This window comes from Lissotriton helveticus, chromosome 6, assembly GCF_964261635.1.
Source record: "Lissotriton helveticus chromosome 6, aLisHel1.1, whole genome shotgun sequence".
NCBI classification, from domain to species: Eukaryota; Metazoa; Chordata; class Amphibia; order Caudata; family Salamandridae; genus Lissotriton; species Lissotriton helveticus.
This window is the reverse complement of record NC_136067.1, coordinates 767,285,315-767,303,151: the sequence shown is the minus strand read 5'-3', so window position 1 is coordinate 767,303,151 and position 17,837 is coordinate 767,285,315. Positions and strand designations below refer to the sequence as shown.

Below are 17,837 nucleotides of genomic sequence, written 5' to 3'. Positions count from 1 at the left end.
TTGCAGTGAGATGTAAGTGTATGGATGTGAAAGCTAATGCTGCCTGCTGCAAGTGTAGGAAGTAACAAATTATATTTTGAATGGAAGCATCTAGGGGATGGATATCGTTGGTTGTTATAACAATATATAACAAACCACTTCCATTTAGCTGTGTAACAAGCCCTTATTGTAGGCCTTCTGGGCTCTTTAATGATATTCATACAGTCTGGTGGAAGGTTCAGGTAGCCAAACTCTCTGATTTCAGGTACCAGATCGCTTGGTTGAGATCTTTGGGATCTGGATGTCTTCTCTCTCCATGGCTTGCGTGTGGAGATTGGGTGCGATATGTAGTTTTTGATGAGCAACTACTGAGAGCTCCAGCAGGGTAGTGTACCAAGGTGGAAAAGCGTAGGCAAAGATCCCTGACCAGTGCACTGCCTTTGGACAATGGGTGTGGATACCTGAAGGCGAAGGTTGGGCATTTTGCGTTTTCAAGTGTTTTGCAAACAGATCGATCGGTGGAAAGCCCCACATTCGAAAGAATGCGAGGAGAACTTGAGGGTGAAGTTCCCATGAATCTGTTGTCTCTGCCTTCTGAGAAAATCAGCGATCTGATTGTTCACTCCTGGGAGATGTTCTGCCAGGAGATAAATTCTGTGATGTATGGGCCACCTCCAAATGGCTTGTGCAAGGCGTGACAGCTGGAGGGAGTGTGTCCCCCTTTCTTTCTGTATGTAATACATGGCTAAAACAAACCAGACTAGGTAGGGGAGGGCCTGAGGGGAGAAGTGTTTAAAGACTTAACGGTACCTTGTCCCCCAACTAAGTAATACACAACACGAGAGGTACCAAGAGTCTGTACACGGGAGCCTATAAAGTACTCACTCTGTGAAAAGACAAAACCAACAGGTCAATGTACAAATCATCCACGATTGACATATAATGGCAGGAGAAGAGAGAGGAAGGGAGAGGAACCTAAAGGGAAAGAAGAGCCCCAGAGGTCCTGGAAAAAATCCCCATCAGCCCGCTCAATAGCGGAATATCGTCATCTGGGTAGAATGGGTGACAAAAGCAATGTCCATAATGCCCTTCCTTAGGAGACACCCAAGGCTAGCATAGTTCTGGACTATTGCGTTGACCCTCAACCAACAGAGACACGGACTGAAAAGGGTTAAATTGCAGTGCTCCAAAAAGATGTGAAAAAAGGAAAAGAAACAAGGTTCATAATCCAAGTGTTATAAAAATACCTACCTTGATGTCATAAAAAACTTTATTGAGTCTGACCATCAAGGTGGTATGGTTAAAAGCAGAGTGAAAATAGCATGCAAGGAATTGCTATTAATCATGAGTCTAATATGGTCGACATGTTTCAGCCTTAAAAAGGCTTTCTTCAGGACCTATGATGTACTACTGCAATAAAGAAAAAATTGTGAAGGAACTTACTGGGTGAAAGCCTCAATAAGTGAATCTGTACTCCAAAAGTAAGGAGTCACAAGTCTTCTCCTGTATATGAAACAATCAGAACACAAAACGACAAACATGATTCTTATTGTCAGCAAGAGGAAAATCTAGGTGTAAAGTACACTATAGACTCCTACATATTTCAACTCACCCAAATTGAAGGGAGGAAAGACCTCACCTCACCTGGCACTTGCTCACAGTGAAGGAGGCCACGCACTAGAAAGGAAAGAAGAAAATACAAAAGCATACGTATCATTTAATAAGTTTTTAGAAGATCAACACCAAAAATGGTACTAATAGGGAGTCCATGAATAGTGATATCACACCCTGACAAAGGAGCCTCCAAAGGGTAAGGCATGCCCTCCATCGGGGCCACACACTAAGTTTGTAAAGGCACACCAACCCATCAAGCCAGAAGACTATGCAGCACTGAATAAAGACTCCCAGAGTTGTTTCTATTCAAAAAATCCTCTGAAACAGGACACATCCATACGTGGTGTCCTGTATATAGGTAAATGCGCAGAGGGTGATAGCCAAATAGCCAGTCAGCGATAGTCAGTAATGGCGCCTAATGCCCCCAGAATATAAACAAGTGTTCAAAAGGTCTGCCAAACAAGTGTCCAAAAAGGTCATCAGGTACACCGCACGAACAAGCCCCGCTATTGGACCAATAGCGGGGCTTGTTCGTCAGTGAGCAGCCACTCGGGACTTAACGCGCATTCTAACGTAGTCCGTCTTGGTGTCTCCGCCTCTGATTGGACGCCAAGGGAAAGGACTTCGTTCCCTCGCAGGTCCGCAGCCTCACTATTTTTCCGTGCGGTGTACCTGATGTCCTCACCTCCCCCTCGACTCACAGCTTTGAGCGAGGCAACGACGGAGAGGTGAGCACCTGGGGCCTGTCGCGGATGCTGTCCTTTTTGAAATACCTTTTTGGACACTTGTTTGGCAGACCTTTTGAACACTTGTTTATATTCTGGGGGCATTAGGCGCCATTACTGACTATCGCTGACTGGCTATTTGGCTATCACCCTCTGCGCATTTACCTATATACAGGACACCACGTATGGATGTGTCCTGTTTCAGAGGATTTTTTGAATAGAAACAACTCTGGGAGTCTTTATTCAGTGCTGCATAGTCTTCTGGCTTGATGGGTTGGTGTGCCTTTACAAACTTAGTGTGTGGCCCCGATGGAGGGCATGCCTTACCCTTTGGAGGCTCCTTTGTCAGGGTGTGATATCACTATTCATGGACTCCCTATTAGTACCATTTTTGGTGTTGATCTTCTAAAAACTTATTAAATGATACGTATGCTTTTGTATTTTCTTCTTTCCTTTCTAGTGCGTGGCCTCCTTCACTGTGAGCAAGTGCCAGGTGAGGTGAGGTCTTTCCTCCCTTCAATTTGGGTGAGTTGAAATATGTAGGAGTCTATAGTGTACTTTACACCTAGATTTTCCTCTTGCTGACAATAAGAATCATGTTTGTCGTTTTGTGTTCTGATTGTTTCATATACAGGAGAAGACTTGTGACTCCTTACTTTTGGAGTACAGATTCACTTATTGAGGCTTTCACCCAGTAAGTTCCTTCACAATTTTTTCTTTATTGCAGTAGTACATCATAGGTCCTGAAGAAAGCCTTTTTAAGGCTGAAACATGTCGACCATATTAGACTCATGATTAATAGCAATTCCTTGCATGCTATTTTCACTCTGCTTTTAACCATACCACCTTGATGGTCAGACTCAATAAAGTTTTTTATGACATCAAGGTAGGTATTTTTATAACACTTGGATTATGAACCTTGTTTCTTTTCCTTTTTTCACATCTTTTTGGAGCACTGCAATTTAACCCTTTTCAGTCCGTGTCTCTGTTGGTTGAGGGTCAACGCAATAGTCCAGAACTATGCTAGCCTTGGGTGTCTCCTAAGGAAGGGCATTATGGACATTGCTTTTGTCACCCATTCTACCCAGATGACGATATTCCGCTATTGAGCGGGCTGATGGGGATTTTTTCCAGGACCTCTGGGGGCTCTTCTTTCCCTTTAGGTTCCTCTCCCTTCCTCTCTCTTCTCCTGCCATTATATGTCAATCGTGGATGATTTGTACATTGACCTGTTGGTTTTGTCTTTTCACAGAGTGAGTACTTTATAGGCTCCCGTGTACAGACTCTTGGTACCTCTCGTGTTGTGTAATACATGGCTGTCATGTTGTCAGTGCGTATCAGGACAGTTTTGCATCAAAGGCTTTGAGTGCTAGAAATACTGCTAGCAGCTCTAGATGATTTATGTGAAGTTGTTTTTGCTTTTGACTCCACAACCCTTGAGTATGGAGATGAGCTCGCCAACCAGTGAGCAATGCATTCGCTGTTAGCACTGTCTGTGGAACTGGGTCGATAAAGGGCCACCCTTTGGATAGTTTTGTGGATTCCACCACTGCAGAGAGCAATCGGTGTGGCCGTCTACAAACACAAGATCGGACAATTGACCCTGAGACTGATTCCACTGAGGGGCTAAGCAGTCCTGAAGGGGACGCATTTGAAGTCTTGCATGGGGAACTACCATGATGCAAAACGGCATTATTTTCATTAGTCACATATACACTTGAGATGGTAATGACAGGTTGGTATGAAGCTGTGAAATTAGAGCCTTCATATTGCCAATTCTGGCTGCATAGGGACAGGCTAGAACTTTTTGAGTAGAGAGAGTGGCTCCCAAATAGGTTTGTGTGCTGGAGGGTTGGAGATGTGACTTCAACACGTTACAGTAAATCCAGGATCGTGCAGTAATTTGAGTGTGTTGAAGAAACCTTGAGTAAGAGCTGGCTTTGACGAGCCAGTCGTACAAGTATGGGAAAACATGAATCTGCTGTCTTCGCCAGTGCGCAGCGACTCATGCCAGGCACTTGGTGAATACTCTGGGAGCAGTGTTGACTCCGAATGGAAGCACTTTGAACAGGTAGTGTTTTCCCACTACCACAAACCTGAGATATTTGCGATGAGAGGGATGTATTGGGATATGGAAGTATGCGTCCTTTAAGTCTAGAGTAGACAGAAAGTCACCTTGCTGTAGTAGTGGGAGCACTTGTTGAAGTGTCACCATATGAAAGTGAGCGGAATAAATGGCAGGATTTATTTCTCTGAGGTCCAGCATAGGCCTGAGAGAGAAGTCCTTTTTGGGTATTAGAAAGTGGGACTGGCTCTATAGCTCCTGATGGAAGAAGTGTAGATGCTCTGGTGATATTTTGGGTGAACTACTGATGATCTTGCATTTATGAGATCGAAACGCCGTTGACCTTTTACAACCAAAACTCCTCCATTGCATTCAATTATTTTGGAGTTTTTTTTATTGTTGTCAATGCAATGTAATTTCAAATGTCACTAGCGCACCTCACTTCACGCACCTTTACTATACTCTTGTGTGAGCACGAAAACTACCACCTGAATAGAAAAAAGTGATACTCCATTTATGCGGTTAATAAACGTGATGTAATTTCAACCTTGCGTCCCTGCATATATTGCGTAACTAGACCCCCGTGGACTTATTCCTGGTTTTCCTGACTAATGCTCATTTAAATAATAGTAGCCTAGGCTAGCCCAGGACCCTAGTGGCCTCTATTGTACCATTGTTCCTTTTATAACATAGATTTCCCCTGGGCGGAATACTGGGGTCCCTTGTTCTTGAGAATATAAGCCTACCCTTAAGCATAGGCAGTGAATGAGTGGATCTCTGGGAAGAACTCAATGTTTCCAAGAGAAAATCCTCCTTAAGTGACTTATGAATCTGAACTCCATGATATTCAGCAGCCCTATTTATTAACTCTATGTACCCTACATTATCATCAGGTGGAGCGGGTTTTGTAGGGTATAAATTTGGATCATTATCTGTGTGTGGATCTGTATTATAATCGTTCCAAGGATGGGGACTAATGTCTACCGCATCCCCATACCCGTCACCCTGGTTGTCAGGTAATTGAGTTGGTGGTGGTGAATAAGTGTTATTAACAAATTTGGGGTAGGTGGGGAAGAAGGTGATAGAGGAGGAGGAGGAAAGGTGTTAATCCCAACATGTTTCCTCTTAAGAGGGATATGGTAAGTGTCCTCTGTTTCTGGTTCGCGTTTGAATGGCAATTTTGCATGAATATGTCCAGTTTTGGGATTGATAACCAGTTCCTTTTATTTGGGGTCCATGTTTGAAGGCGTGTCTTTGAAGGGGTCGGAGTGTTTTTTTGTTTTGGTGCTAATATTTTCAGTGCCGGTGTTTTCGGCGTGGAAGTGTTTGGACCAAAGACATTTTTGATTTCCACGGCGGAGGGATTGTCACCAAAACGTGCTCTGGTTTCAGTGCCGATGGTTTTGGCTCGGTGCCCGAATGGGGCCGACTCTGCTCGAGCCGGAAGGCTTTAATATCTGTTTAGGTGCCGGCGTTGGAATCCTGTTCTCGGTGCCGACTTTGGCCTGAAGGCAGAGGCGGGACTGGAGCCTTTTTCTTAGGCCGAGGTAGAGTCTGGGGCAAGGGAGTATTGCTACTCATGGTACGCTGACCCTGCAAATGTCCTTGTCCATGTCTGACTCTGCTTCAGACAGGGAAATGTGCTAGTCTTCTTCTTCGGCTACTTGCACGTTGTCAGCGTCTTGTTCGGAAGCTTCTCCGAAGAGGTCTGGGATGGAGATGCTATGTTGATGCTGCATTTCGTGAAGTCCAGGCAGACTGTCACGGAGCGTCTTCTTGGATCGGAAGGACATACATGCGCCGCAGTCTTGTTAGTTGTGCTTCAAGAAAGACACAAGTTGCACACTTCGTGCGAGTCGGTGCGCGGGTACTTGACGTGGCACAGAGGAAAGAAATTAAATGGAGTCTGTTCTATCGACTGCGAGCTGGCCCAACGGCCTTACACGAAGTTTCCGATCAGAAGAGATTTTTCTGAATGCTACGATACGCTGAGAATAGGAAACGCAATTGAATAATAAGACCGCCGAGGGTAAGTGGATTGCGCGGCGAAGGAAACTCGAGAAACTGTATCGAACTGGAGCACAGCAATATGCGTCCGAACCCGATGGCGGAAAAAAAACAATCTAACAATGGAGTTGATGACCATGAGCACCATCACTGAAAGGAGGAGTCAAATATATTGTGACTGGAAAGATTTCTTCGAAGAAAAACAAAGTGCAAACATCCGGACCCAAAAATAGATGGCAGGAGTATGCAAAGCATGTGATCTACAGCTCACATTCCTCGAACATAGTTTTTAAGGAGAATGAAACAGTAAGGTACAGATTATAGACCGAACAGTGACACATTGAAATATCAACAACACTGTAATGCAGTAAAGCTAAATCATCTGAAAGCTAGACGTGAAAACCCTTGCCATGCTCATCAACATTCTCTGGATTCATGCACTAAATGGCCTGGAAATCTCCAGAGAAATAACACAGCTCTTCGTCATTCATCTACTATCTAGTGTAATAATCACACTTTCTACAATGCCAGTACACTCACAGGGCAGAGGCCCAAATGCATCTAATCCTCATTTCAAAGCTTACATCAGAACCTGACAATTTCATTTCTATTGACCAATGCGTAAAAAGAATTTAAATATTGCAATTACAGTTTGTTAGACCTGACATCTTTGGCGTGGTTTCCCCCCATCTTTTTGCTTCTACCTCCTGTATTTTTAATGCTGCGCTGGATTTCGTTTTTGCTGGTTTAGATGCTTTGGGCACTTTGCCAGTGCGCCACTGCTGTTCAGTGTCAAAGTGCAAGTGCTCCCTGTGTAAATTGTTATGATTGGTTATCCATGATTGGAATATTTGTGCCACCAAGAAGTCCCTAGTAAAGTGCACTGAGTGTGCCAGGGCTGCTGATAACAAATGCTACTAGTGGGCCTGCAGCACTGATTGTGCCACCCACATGAGTAGCCCTAAAATGGTGTCTCAGGCATGCCACCGCAGTGCCTGTGTGCAGTCTGTGAACTGCCATGTCCTTCAGGTCAGTGTCCCCACTGGCCAGGCCTAACCCTTCCCTTTCTGTACACATTGGTCACCCCTATGGAAGGCCCAAGGTACTCCCTTGGGTAGGGTGCAGTGTATGTGAAAGGTAGGGCATGTACTTGTGCATGTGACAGGCTCTGGTAGTGAATTACAGCCATTTTCGTTTTTCACTATTGTAAGGCTATCTTGCCCCATAGGCTATCATGGGGGATCTGGCTGCAGTGGCTACCAGCATATCTTCCCATAGGAGCAAGATGGGACATAAAAGTCTGGTATCCCTGAACTCAGAACTTAATAACACATCTTTTAGGAAAGGTTGTTTTTAAATCCTGTGTTTGAGAACAGCACTTTTAGAAAGTTGCTGTTCTCTTGTCTGACCTTCCTGTGTGCCTTGGCCTGTTTGTGAATTGACTGTCTGGTGTGTGAGTAGCAGTGGCTGGGTGGCTCCCAGAGTCTGAGTGGGCCATCCCTGGGCTGAATAGCTCCATCTAGAGTAGTGGGAGGGGGAAGCACCTGGGCCTGAATAGGGCTGTGCCTGCCTTCCACAATGCTGGCTCCACCTCCTGCTGGGCGGGTGACGACCCTGCCCCTCTCTCTGAAAGGAAAGGAGAGGCCAGGAAAACAAAGTCCTCAAGGAATACCCAGAACTGGTTCTGACTGGGCCCAGAGCCCTCCTGCACAAAGGAAACAAAGACTTTTAGGGGTATAAATACAGGACCCCTGACTACAGAAAATTAGATCATCCTGGAAACAAGAAGGAACCTCTGCCAAGGAGAAAGCTAGAAGACCGAAGAAGAAGAACTGCCCTGCTGTGTGATGCTGGACTGACTTGCAGTTGCTTTGCTGCCTAGGAGAGGGGAAGGACTTTGTTGTTGCTTTGTCCCCTTACTTGAAGGAATCTCCAAGGGCCTGTTGTGAGCTGGCTCCCTGTTTTGAAGTCCCAGGAACAAAAGGACTTCACCCCCAGCTTACCTGAGCTCTGCTGAGAGAGCTCTATCCTTCCTAAAGTGCTTGGGCCAGTGGTGGTGCCTCTTGAAGTTGTACCTGTGCTGGGAAGCTGGAAACCAAGATTTGAGAGACTTTGCTACAGAAAACTTATTGCATCGCTCGCTTGCGGAGCGCATCCCCTACAGTGCGAGGAATTACCCGCCGCTACGAAGGCAGAGATCGTCGCAGCGCCTGTTGCCGGAGACGTTGCATCCTTCATTTGCGGGAAGATTACCATCGCTGCGAGCATCGTCGCAGAGCCTGTCATCGCTGGGTGAGATCGCCGCACCACTTGCTTGCGGACCGCATCACGTCGCTGCGAACATCGTCGCAGAGCCATCGCATCGAGGAGCTGCGAGAAGATCGCCGCTGGATCGCGCATCGTCGCACCGGAGATAGTCGCAGCCCCTACAGATCATCGCATCATGCCTTTGCAAGAACAAACTTCCTACGGAACCTACGCACCGGAATCCATACAAGTCATCGCCTTCCTCCCCATACAGACCGGATTCGTCGCAACACGCCTGCTTGTTTTCCACCGCACCAGCTTCTGCTTTGGAACTTTGTCGCATTTAAAAGGTACTGTTGGCAAAACGTGACGCAACTGTGAACTTTTCACGCAACTGTGGATTATTTTGTCGCAACCTTAAGTACTCTTTTTACAACCATATTCTTGAACTGTGTATGTTGAATTTTTGCTGTTTTGGTCTTGTGTAGTTTAGATTAAATACCTTTATTTTTCTAAACTGTTGTGGAGTCAGTTTGTGGTGTTTTCACTATGTTACTGTGAGTGTTGGTACAAATACTTTACACATTGCTTTTGGATAAGCCTGACTGCTTGTGGTAAGCTACCAAGAGGGTGAGCAGAGGTTATCTAAAGAATGTTTCCTCCTTACCCTGACTAGAAGCAAGGGTCCCTATTTGGACAGTGGTACCTACCCTCTGCCAACTAGAGACCCCCAGTTCTAACACAGTTGTATATTATTTCCATTACCTTCAAAAACTTCAGGGGCCATCCAGGCAGCACTTCCTTTGTTGTTGGTCATGTGAGTCTGGATATCACAGGCTGTACCAAAATCACAGATCTTCAGCACTGTCCCTCCAGCAACCAAAAGCAAGCTGTGAAAAAAATACATCTGATGAGTTGTGTAGAATGTTATGCAAAAACCACCAATACTATAAAGGTATTACAAATGTAAGATTTTCAAGTTAAGTCGATTAGATAGGCAGATAAAACTGTAAAAAGTGCAAGGAGAAAATGTGCAGAATCAGCAAGGTCTGTGGCAAATCAGCAGCAATTGATACATTTTCATACTGAATGTAGAACGATAAGAAAACAAGTTACTTACCTGTAACTGTAGTTCTCCAGTATTGGAAGCTTTCATAGATTCACATACCTGAATAATTTCCCCAGGGGAGGAGGGTGGGCGTATGTGAATCTATGAAATCTTCCAATACTGGAGATCTACAGTTACAGGTAAGTAACTTGTTTTCTTACTCCTGTATTGGAGCTTTCATAGATTCACATACCTGAATAAGAATAGCGAGAAGTAACTCATAGCACATTTTGTCTTGTCACCTACTTCTCCCAAACAGGTAACACATGTCATTCTCTCGTAGCAATAGCTGTATAAAAAATGTTCATAGACCAATTGCTCATAAATGTTATAACAAACAGTGTACAATAATAAAATGTGCTTAGCTTACCAACCAGGGAAGGAGGGATGACAAGAAGGCTCACTGTTATTGGAAAAGGTTCCTCAGTACAGCTTGTCCCACTGCTACATCACTTCTTGCGTGGGCGTCCAGGCAGTAATGTCTGGTAAAGGTATGCGTACTCCTCCAGGTAGCCGCTCTGCAGATGTCCTGAATAGAGACGCCTGAAAACAGAGCAGTAGAGGTTGATACCACTCTTGTTGAATGTGCACGAACACGTGCAGTCAACGGCTTTCCCGCCGCCTGATGACAGAATTGAATGGCGTTTGAGATCCATCGTGCAATTCCCCGTTTTGACAACGGGAATCCTTTCCTGGGGGCACTAAAAGCCACAAACAATTGTGTTGATTTTCTCAAAGCTCTTGTCCTTTGTAAATAAATTTTCAGACAATGCTGAACATCCAGAGTGTGGAGAGTTTTCTCTGCCGTTGTGGATGGCTGAGGAAAGAATCTTTTAAGGATCAATGGCTGATTCAAGTGGAAATGCGTTGGCACCTTTGGAATAAATCTCAGATTTGTTCTGAGCACCGACCTGTCCTCTCTAAATTGCAGAAAAGGTTCTTGCGTTTCAAGTGCCTGTATTTCTCCCACTCTCCTGGCTGATGTCAGAGCTATTAATAGAGCCACCTTCCAGGATAGGAATTTTAGATCAGTTTTATGAATTGGTTAAAATGGTGGCTTCATCAATTGTGATAAAACAATATTCAGTTGCCACAGAGGAGGTGCAGGCCTGACAGGTGGGTAGACTCTAAATAACCCATCATGAACTGCTTTACAATTCTCTCCGAACACAGAGATGGACCCGTTGAACTTCTCCTATATCTAGAAATCGCCGCCAAATGCACTTTAATAGAAGCATGGGCCAATCCAAACTTTGCCAGCCTTAGTAAATATGGGATGATTTGATGTGCCTCTGCTTGCAGAGGATGTAAGTTGTTCTCCTGACACCACAAGCAGAATTTTTTCCATTTCATCCTATATGTCTTATTAGTGCTTTCAGCCCTTGCCTTTGCTAGGATCTCTCTACATTCTGTCGGAATGTTTAAATCTATGAAATTCTCTGTACTCAGGAGAATTGTATTTTCGGACTGAAAGACACTTTCTTCTCCTGAACTCTTTGGCCAGAGAGACGAGTCCCAATTGTCTTTCTACGGATGGGAAGGCATTGTTTTGAGACGTAGCTCAGATTGCACCCGGAAACATGATCCTTCTGGATGGTTGAAGAGACGATTTTTCTACATTTAAAGTCAGACCCAGGTCTGCAAACAAAACCATGCAAGCCAAAGTTGAAGCTTGAGCCTCCTTCTGCGATGGTGCCTTTATCAACCGTCTAAGTATGGGAATATTTGGTGTTTTTGTCTTCGGAGATACGCTGTCACTGGTGCCAGACAGTTTGTAAACATTCTCGGGGCAGATTTGAGGCCGAATGGCAGCACTTTGAACTGGTAATGTTTTTTGGCCACTGTAAATCGAAAGTATTTTCTGTGGGAACGATGGATGGGGATATGGAAGTATGCATCCTGTAAATCTAGGGAGGTCATCTGATCTCCTGGGTTTAAGAGTAGCAGAATATCTTGGAGGGTCACCATTCTGAATGACTTTCTTGAGATAGGCATTTAGAGACCGTAGATCCAGGATCGGACGCCACTTGAGAGCATTCTTCCGGATCAACAAGAAACGGGAATAAAATCCTTTCCCTCTTTGGGAGTTTGGTACCGGTTCTATTGCTCCCTTTCGGATCATTGCCCGAATCTCCAGACGCATTTGTTGGTAGGTGTTTGACTTCTTGATACGTAGGTGGCGTGAGAGGAGGGAAGTGTAGAAATTCTAGAGTATGTCCGAATTTTACTATGTGGAGGACCCATTTGTCCGATGTTATTCTCTGCCACTGACGTAAGTAATAAGTTACTCTTCCACCCAGGGGAACATTTGACGGGGTAGGAGGATAAAAATCCAGAGTTTGAAGGCTGTCATTGCCTTTTGTTGTTGTCTTTACCTGGACGACCTCCTCGTCCTCTGGGAGCGGACTTAAGAGTCGTTTCCAGACTGCCTCTGGCCATATTGCTGCCGGTAGTGCGGTGATAAGGAAGAATAGGAGGTGTATCTTCCTTGTTGGTATCCACCTCTATAAGATGGTTGTCCTCTTCCACGGGTGCCTCGAAAGGGCACCTTCCGATACTGCAACGTACCCAAGGCCTTTGCCGTATCAGTGTCCTTTTTAATACTATGCAGGGTCTCATCTACCAGACATCCAAATAAATCCTCCCCATCAAAAGGTCGATCTAGAATCTTATTTTGGACCTCCGGTCTAAAGGCAGTGGCCCTCAGCCAAACCTGGCGCCGTAAAACTGCTGCCCATCCTAGGGAACGAAAGGCTGTGGAAGCTATGTCCATGGCACACTCGATGACTTCAGCTGAAGTACTCACCTTCCTGCAGAATCTTCTTCACCTCCTGTTTACTGTCTTCCGGAAGGAGGTTAACATATGGTGCTATATCGCACCACATCTGCCTGTCATATCTGCCCAGGACGGCAAGGGCCTTAGCTGCTCGGACTAGGAGAGCTGACATTGAGGAGAATCTTTACCAGCATTGTCCAAACGCCGTTCCTCCCTGTCCGGAGGTGCAGAAATAGTTGCTGACAGGTTCTTCGATTTTTGCTGCGCTGCCTGCAAAATTACAGAGTCCGGTTTTGGCCCAGCATACACGCGGGAGCGTCCGAAGGCGCCTTATACTTCTTGTCCAACCTAGCGAGGACAGGTGTAACCGTCGCTGGGGTTGTAATCACTTGTAAACCTTCTTTCCATACATGGTCGATGATTGGTATGGGTCTGACTGATTTTTGATAGGGCTCTTTAAAGTCATAAAGAACACATTCTGCCTGAGTTGTCTTCATAGGCAGCGGAAATCTTTTTGCAGCCCTTTCCATGAAGTTGTGGAATCCACCGATATCCACTGGTGGAGAATCCGCCAGGCCCTTGAGTAGGTGATGGTGGAGATGGGATTAGATAGTCATCCCATTCTCTGTGGGGTTCCGTTAGCTCCCCCTCCTCATGGTCCTTGTCATCATTGTAACAGGATCCTGGTGCTGTTGGACCTGAGGCGTCTGTGGAGTAGTGTCCAGCAGCGATTTTCTGCTGCGGACTAGAGTAGCCGGAATAGAACGGGGATGTGAAAGAGGAACTTCCTGAGGGACTACTGACGGAGGAAACCTCCTCTTATAATCTTGCAACATGAACTGCAAGTCCATCATCATTGAGGATGGCATAGCGACCATCTCCTCCTGAGGTCCTTGCTGGTAACGATGCTGTGAGGCTGTGATATTCTTCATAACCCTCTTCATCATCATCCTCCTGACATTTTACATGGAGTTGCGATGGGCTACTGGCGTACCCAAAGGGTCCGTCATCCCCCTCCTCATCCGACTTTTTCTCCTCCAAAAGGTGCGATGGAACCAGAGGAGTAATCCTACTCGGGGAAGTCACAGCTGGTGTGATCTTTTTCTGGAGTTTTTCTCGTTGACGAGCCCGTCGATGAGATCGCCGTCGACACTACCGTCGACGGTGTTGTTGTCGTCGTCGACACTGCACTGGAACCATTCCTCGCCGACGACACAGTCATCGTCGACGACCCCGTTAACATCACCGTCGACGACTATCCCATCATCGACATGGTCGTCGTCATCACTGTCGTCGTCGATGTTATCGGTGTCGATGTTACTGGCGTCGACGCTCCAGTCGACGCTGACGCCGTCGACACTATCACAATTAATGGTAGCTTCTGTACCTCTGTGGTCGCCGTACAAAGTTGGAAATCCAGAGTTTGAGCAGAACTCAAAGGAGACTCCCATGCACAACGTGCTGGTAGAAAATCTGAGGGGCAAAAGGTTCTCTCGGGAGGGTTCTAGAGGGTGAGGAGCTCTGATTGGCTAATGGAAAAGTTTGGTCCTTTTTTACATAACAAAGGTTATGGGTTACAAAAGAGAAACGGCCTAGGCCTTTTTCAGTTAGCTATACTGCTAAGCCTTGCTTTTTATATACCGGAGACTCCCGTCTCGACGACGGGGTAATGATTCAGGTATGTGAATCTATGAAAGCTCCAATACTGGAGTAATGGGCAATAGAGTTGAAAACTCATGAAGTGCATGTCTGTGCTTCTCTCTTCCAGTGCTACCAATACGGATTATCCTCTACTGTGGAAAAGTCAAGATCCAAAAAACTTAGCTACGCATCAGTAACTTAAGATGGAGGTGCCGATTTCAAATCACGATCAATTAAATCTAAATGAAGCACTTGCTTAACACTTCTGATTCAGTGAGTATAAACAGAGGTTACACTGCTACTAGAGGGGTGACAGTGAGGGCAGGGGAGAGGGTGAGAGATATCAAACTCGAATGCTAAGAAGGGCTTTCTTGCTTACTTACGTGAGCATGATGAAGAAACTGAGGGGAAGTGGTAACTGCCTGGTAGGTTTGCACAGGATACTGAAACTAGGAGTGGTACTAACCCAGTAGGGAATATGTAGGGATCAAAGAATGATATTGTGCTCTCATAGAAAGTTAATACTCTGGAAAAATGCTTCCTTACTAGTCCTTAAGTAGCGATCATTATGTATGCATAAATACAAATTCGGGACAAATGCATATGTTTTGTGGTGCATAAAATGTTCAGGCCATCAGGTCAGGATATGGCCAATGGTTTTGGGGAGTTTGGGCTGATTTTTATGTAATTTGGGTAAACAGTTGTAGTGGCAGCACATTTATACAAATCACACATACACGTTTATGCCTGTATGTAGCATTCACATAAAGCAAATTAATACCTACTTAGGTGGCTTGAGGTCCCTGTGGATTAAAGCCTTTGGTTTCATGCTGTGAAGATACTGCACTCCTTGTGAGCATTGTAAACACCAGCTCATTGCATGGGCAGCATTGTACTGTGGCAATGGCTCAGCGCCATGCAGGACTGCAAAACAAAGATACAAGCTAAAACAAATACACTTAGAACATAAAACAAAAATAGTGTATTATCTCCATCCTTTGCCTAAAGAATCAGTTAAGCAGCATACAATCCAGGTCATGCAGAGTCAGGCCGTAAAGAAAATCAGTGTTCACTAAGGTTGATATTAACACTAAAAAAGCTTCTAAGCTCGCTTTTTTACTTTATAAAACATTTCATTGAGTGAAATACTGATTATTCTTTACAGTTTAGCTCGTCTTTAATATGGTTTAGCAAACTATAAGGGGATTTAGAGGGTTTAAGATTTATACCAGAGGCAGAAAATGGACAGAAGAATAAGCGGATGCCGTATATATTATGGGGACACTAAGTGAAGGCTTCTCTTGTATTTGTAAGCAAGCACATTTTGCTCTCATTAATGGGCGGATAAATAAAAACTGGCCAAAAAACAAATTTAGATTTTTAACAAAATGTTTATCACCTCTGACACAAACTTTATTGAACTCAAGTTAAACAAATGCAGCAAATTGTCCACATCCATGCCAGATTTACCAGATAACCACTGGCAGGATAAATGAGTGCGACTTAGATCCATTATTTATGCAACTCTTCAGCTAAAGAAGATGATATTTTATTTAAAAGGATGTATACCGTAGTTGGCTGAGCCAATTTCTTTTCTTTTTAACTGTAAGGATAGATCTAGCAGGGTCGATGTAAGACTCTGGGAAATCTAACAACATTTAAAAGTATAATACGGCACCACAGAATATATTTAGAGATTGTGGGTGTGAAGGAATGCGTTTCTACAGGCAATAAATAAAAATACCTTTGTGGCTAAAGAAGTTGTGATATGATATACAGATGTGGTATTACTATGTCATACCTAGTTTTTTTTTTATACAATAGCCAGTCTGTGTAAACGAATAAGACCTGGAGCACTGTAAGGCAACTATTAAAATCCCATGAAAAGTACTCTTTTTAATAGTAGCCCAGTTCTACTGAAAAGGGAATCATCTGTGGCTGATCAAGGCCATTGGATACTCCTTTCCTTTCTCACGGACTGGTCAAGAACTACCCCAACTCCCTTCCTCACAGCACATGTTTGTAGCACAATAGGCTGATGTGATCAACAGCTTATGGCCCAGATGAAGAAATTGGTCTATGAGAAAAGGAAAATGTCCCTATTGGATATTCTTATTTTGCACTTTAGCAATGTTCATTAAAGTCATAAAAAGTAGGATATATTCCCACACACATATGGGGATCCTACAAAACGTTTATGACACATAAGCCATAACTCTAAAAGGTGGAACTCTTGCATTATGTTTTAACACACAGAGTAGTTTAACAAATTCTACATTTCTGAATTTATTGTTTACATGTTTTCTAATCCATTTAGAGTAAAACAATAAATAAAACAACATCATACTGCAGAATAATCTCCAACCATTCAGCCCAGGAAAAAGGAAAAAAGGAAGCAGGAAAGAATGAAAAATCAGAGAGATAAACTGCATCCAGAGAGAAGCTGAAAATCAACTGCTCCTTTAATGAGCAACATTCCTACCCTTTTATGCCTTGTACTTGCAGTAGATAACAAGCACTGGCATAGCTAATAGGTATCGCTTGTAGGACCTTATAGGTGTTTAGCCAGAGCAACTGACTTTGGAATGTTTTTAAGCTATGTCACCTAAGCGGACAGATATGTCTAAGTAGAGAAGAGAGCTTTTGATGTACCCAACGATTCAAGATCTTGTTAGTGTGAATTAAACCGATACAGACACCCTAATGTTTTAATAAAATGTGTGGGGTTTTAAATATATCAACTTTAGAAGGCTGAGGGACTGAGATGGTGCTAAGAGCAATGTAAACAAAGTTTGGATGTAGCAAAGTACTGCGCTTTCCTTGTGTAGTTTATAATATTTTTAATAACCACCCTTTCACATTACCAGCACCCATGTGTGTTGTGTCTGTTTTAACATATTGCTTTAGCATAAATTTCTGATTGTTAAGGTCCTGCAATGCACACTTGTGAGACCAAGCAACCAATGACCTGCGTGTAGCGCAAATTGGAAACATATTGCTTTTTACTTGGATATATTGGGGTCTTTTGGGAAATAACAGCTGCTGTACAGTTCAATGTATCTTGTCAAAAACATCAGCATCCAGCTGTTCCTCCAGAGATTGACATACTGCGCTTTTTTTAAAGAAACATGCTAACTTCAACAAACGACAAGGTTGGGTGGCATTTTTCACCTCAGATTTCCTACTGAAGCCAGACACTACCCATGCTTCATGGTGAATTCCCCAGTCCGAACACACTAGACCTATAGGTGCAGATGTTCCCTCTGAGAAAAACATATCAGCCGGAACAGTTCGATCACACCAGGGCAGATGCCATCACCCACCTTGGGTTTCAGTTGTCTGTTTTTGCAGGTTAAGGCTCCTGTGTTGTATTCATGGTGGTTCAGTGCATTATCCAGGTCAGTGGCAGCTTACTCTACCACATTAAGCTATAATAACTGCGGCTTAAATAGAACAAACAATCTTACACTCATTAATTGGTTCGTTATGTACCATTTTCCTAATGGGATGCTTCCTCGAGTTTCCCTGCAAGTCAAACCGTTCAACAGAGTCTCGACGCTGGTACAAGATCCCTGATCTAGAGCTGATAGCCATTATTACACACTCTGTGTGAAGGGATTTGAGGGCAGCTCTGGGTTACAGGGCCTTCTTGAATATTCATTACCAGACCGTATA

At 44.2% G+C, this 17,837-nt stretch overlaps 1 protein-coding gene across 5 annotated transcripts in view; it reads right to left on the bottom strand.

Annotated features, from left to right (window-relative positions):
* The window catches only part of MAP3K7 (mitogen-activated protein kinase kinase kinase 7), a 323,646-nt gene that overhangs the window by 224,512 nt on the left and 81,297 nt on the right, over window positions 1–17,837 (bottom strand). For all 5 annotated transcript variants that reach the window (XM_078648255.1, XM_078648256.1, XM_078648254.1 and 2 more), the window contains exons 5-6: window positions 14,948–15,086; window positions 9,403–9,527 (exon numbers count right to left, since the gene is read on the bottom strand). In XM_078648255.1, the coding sequence (XP_078504381.1) occupies window positions 9,403–9,527; window positions 14,948–15,086 (264 nt within the window). The remainder of the gene's footprint in view (window positions 1–9,402; window positions 9,528–14,947; window positions 15,087–17,837) is intronic.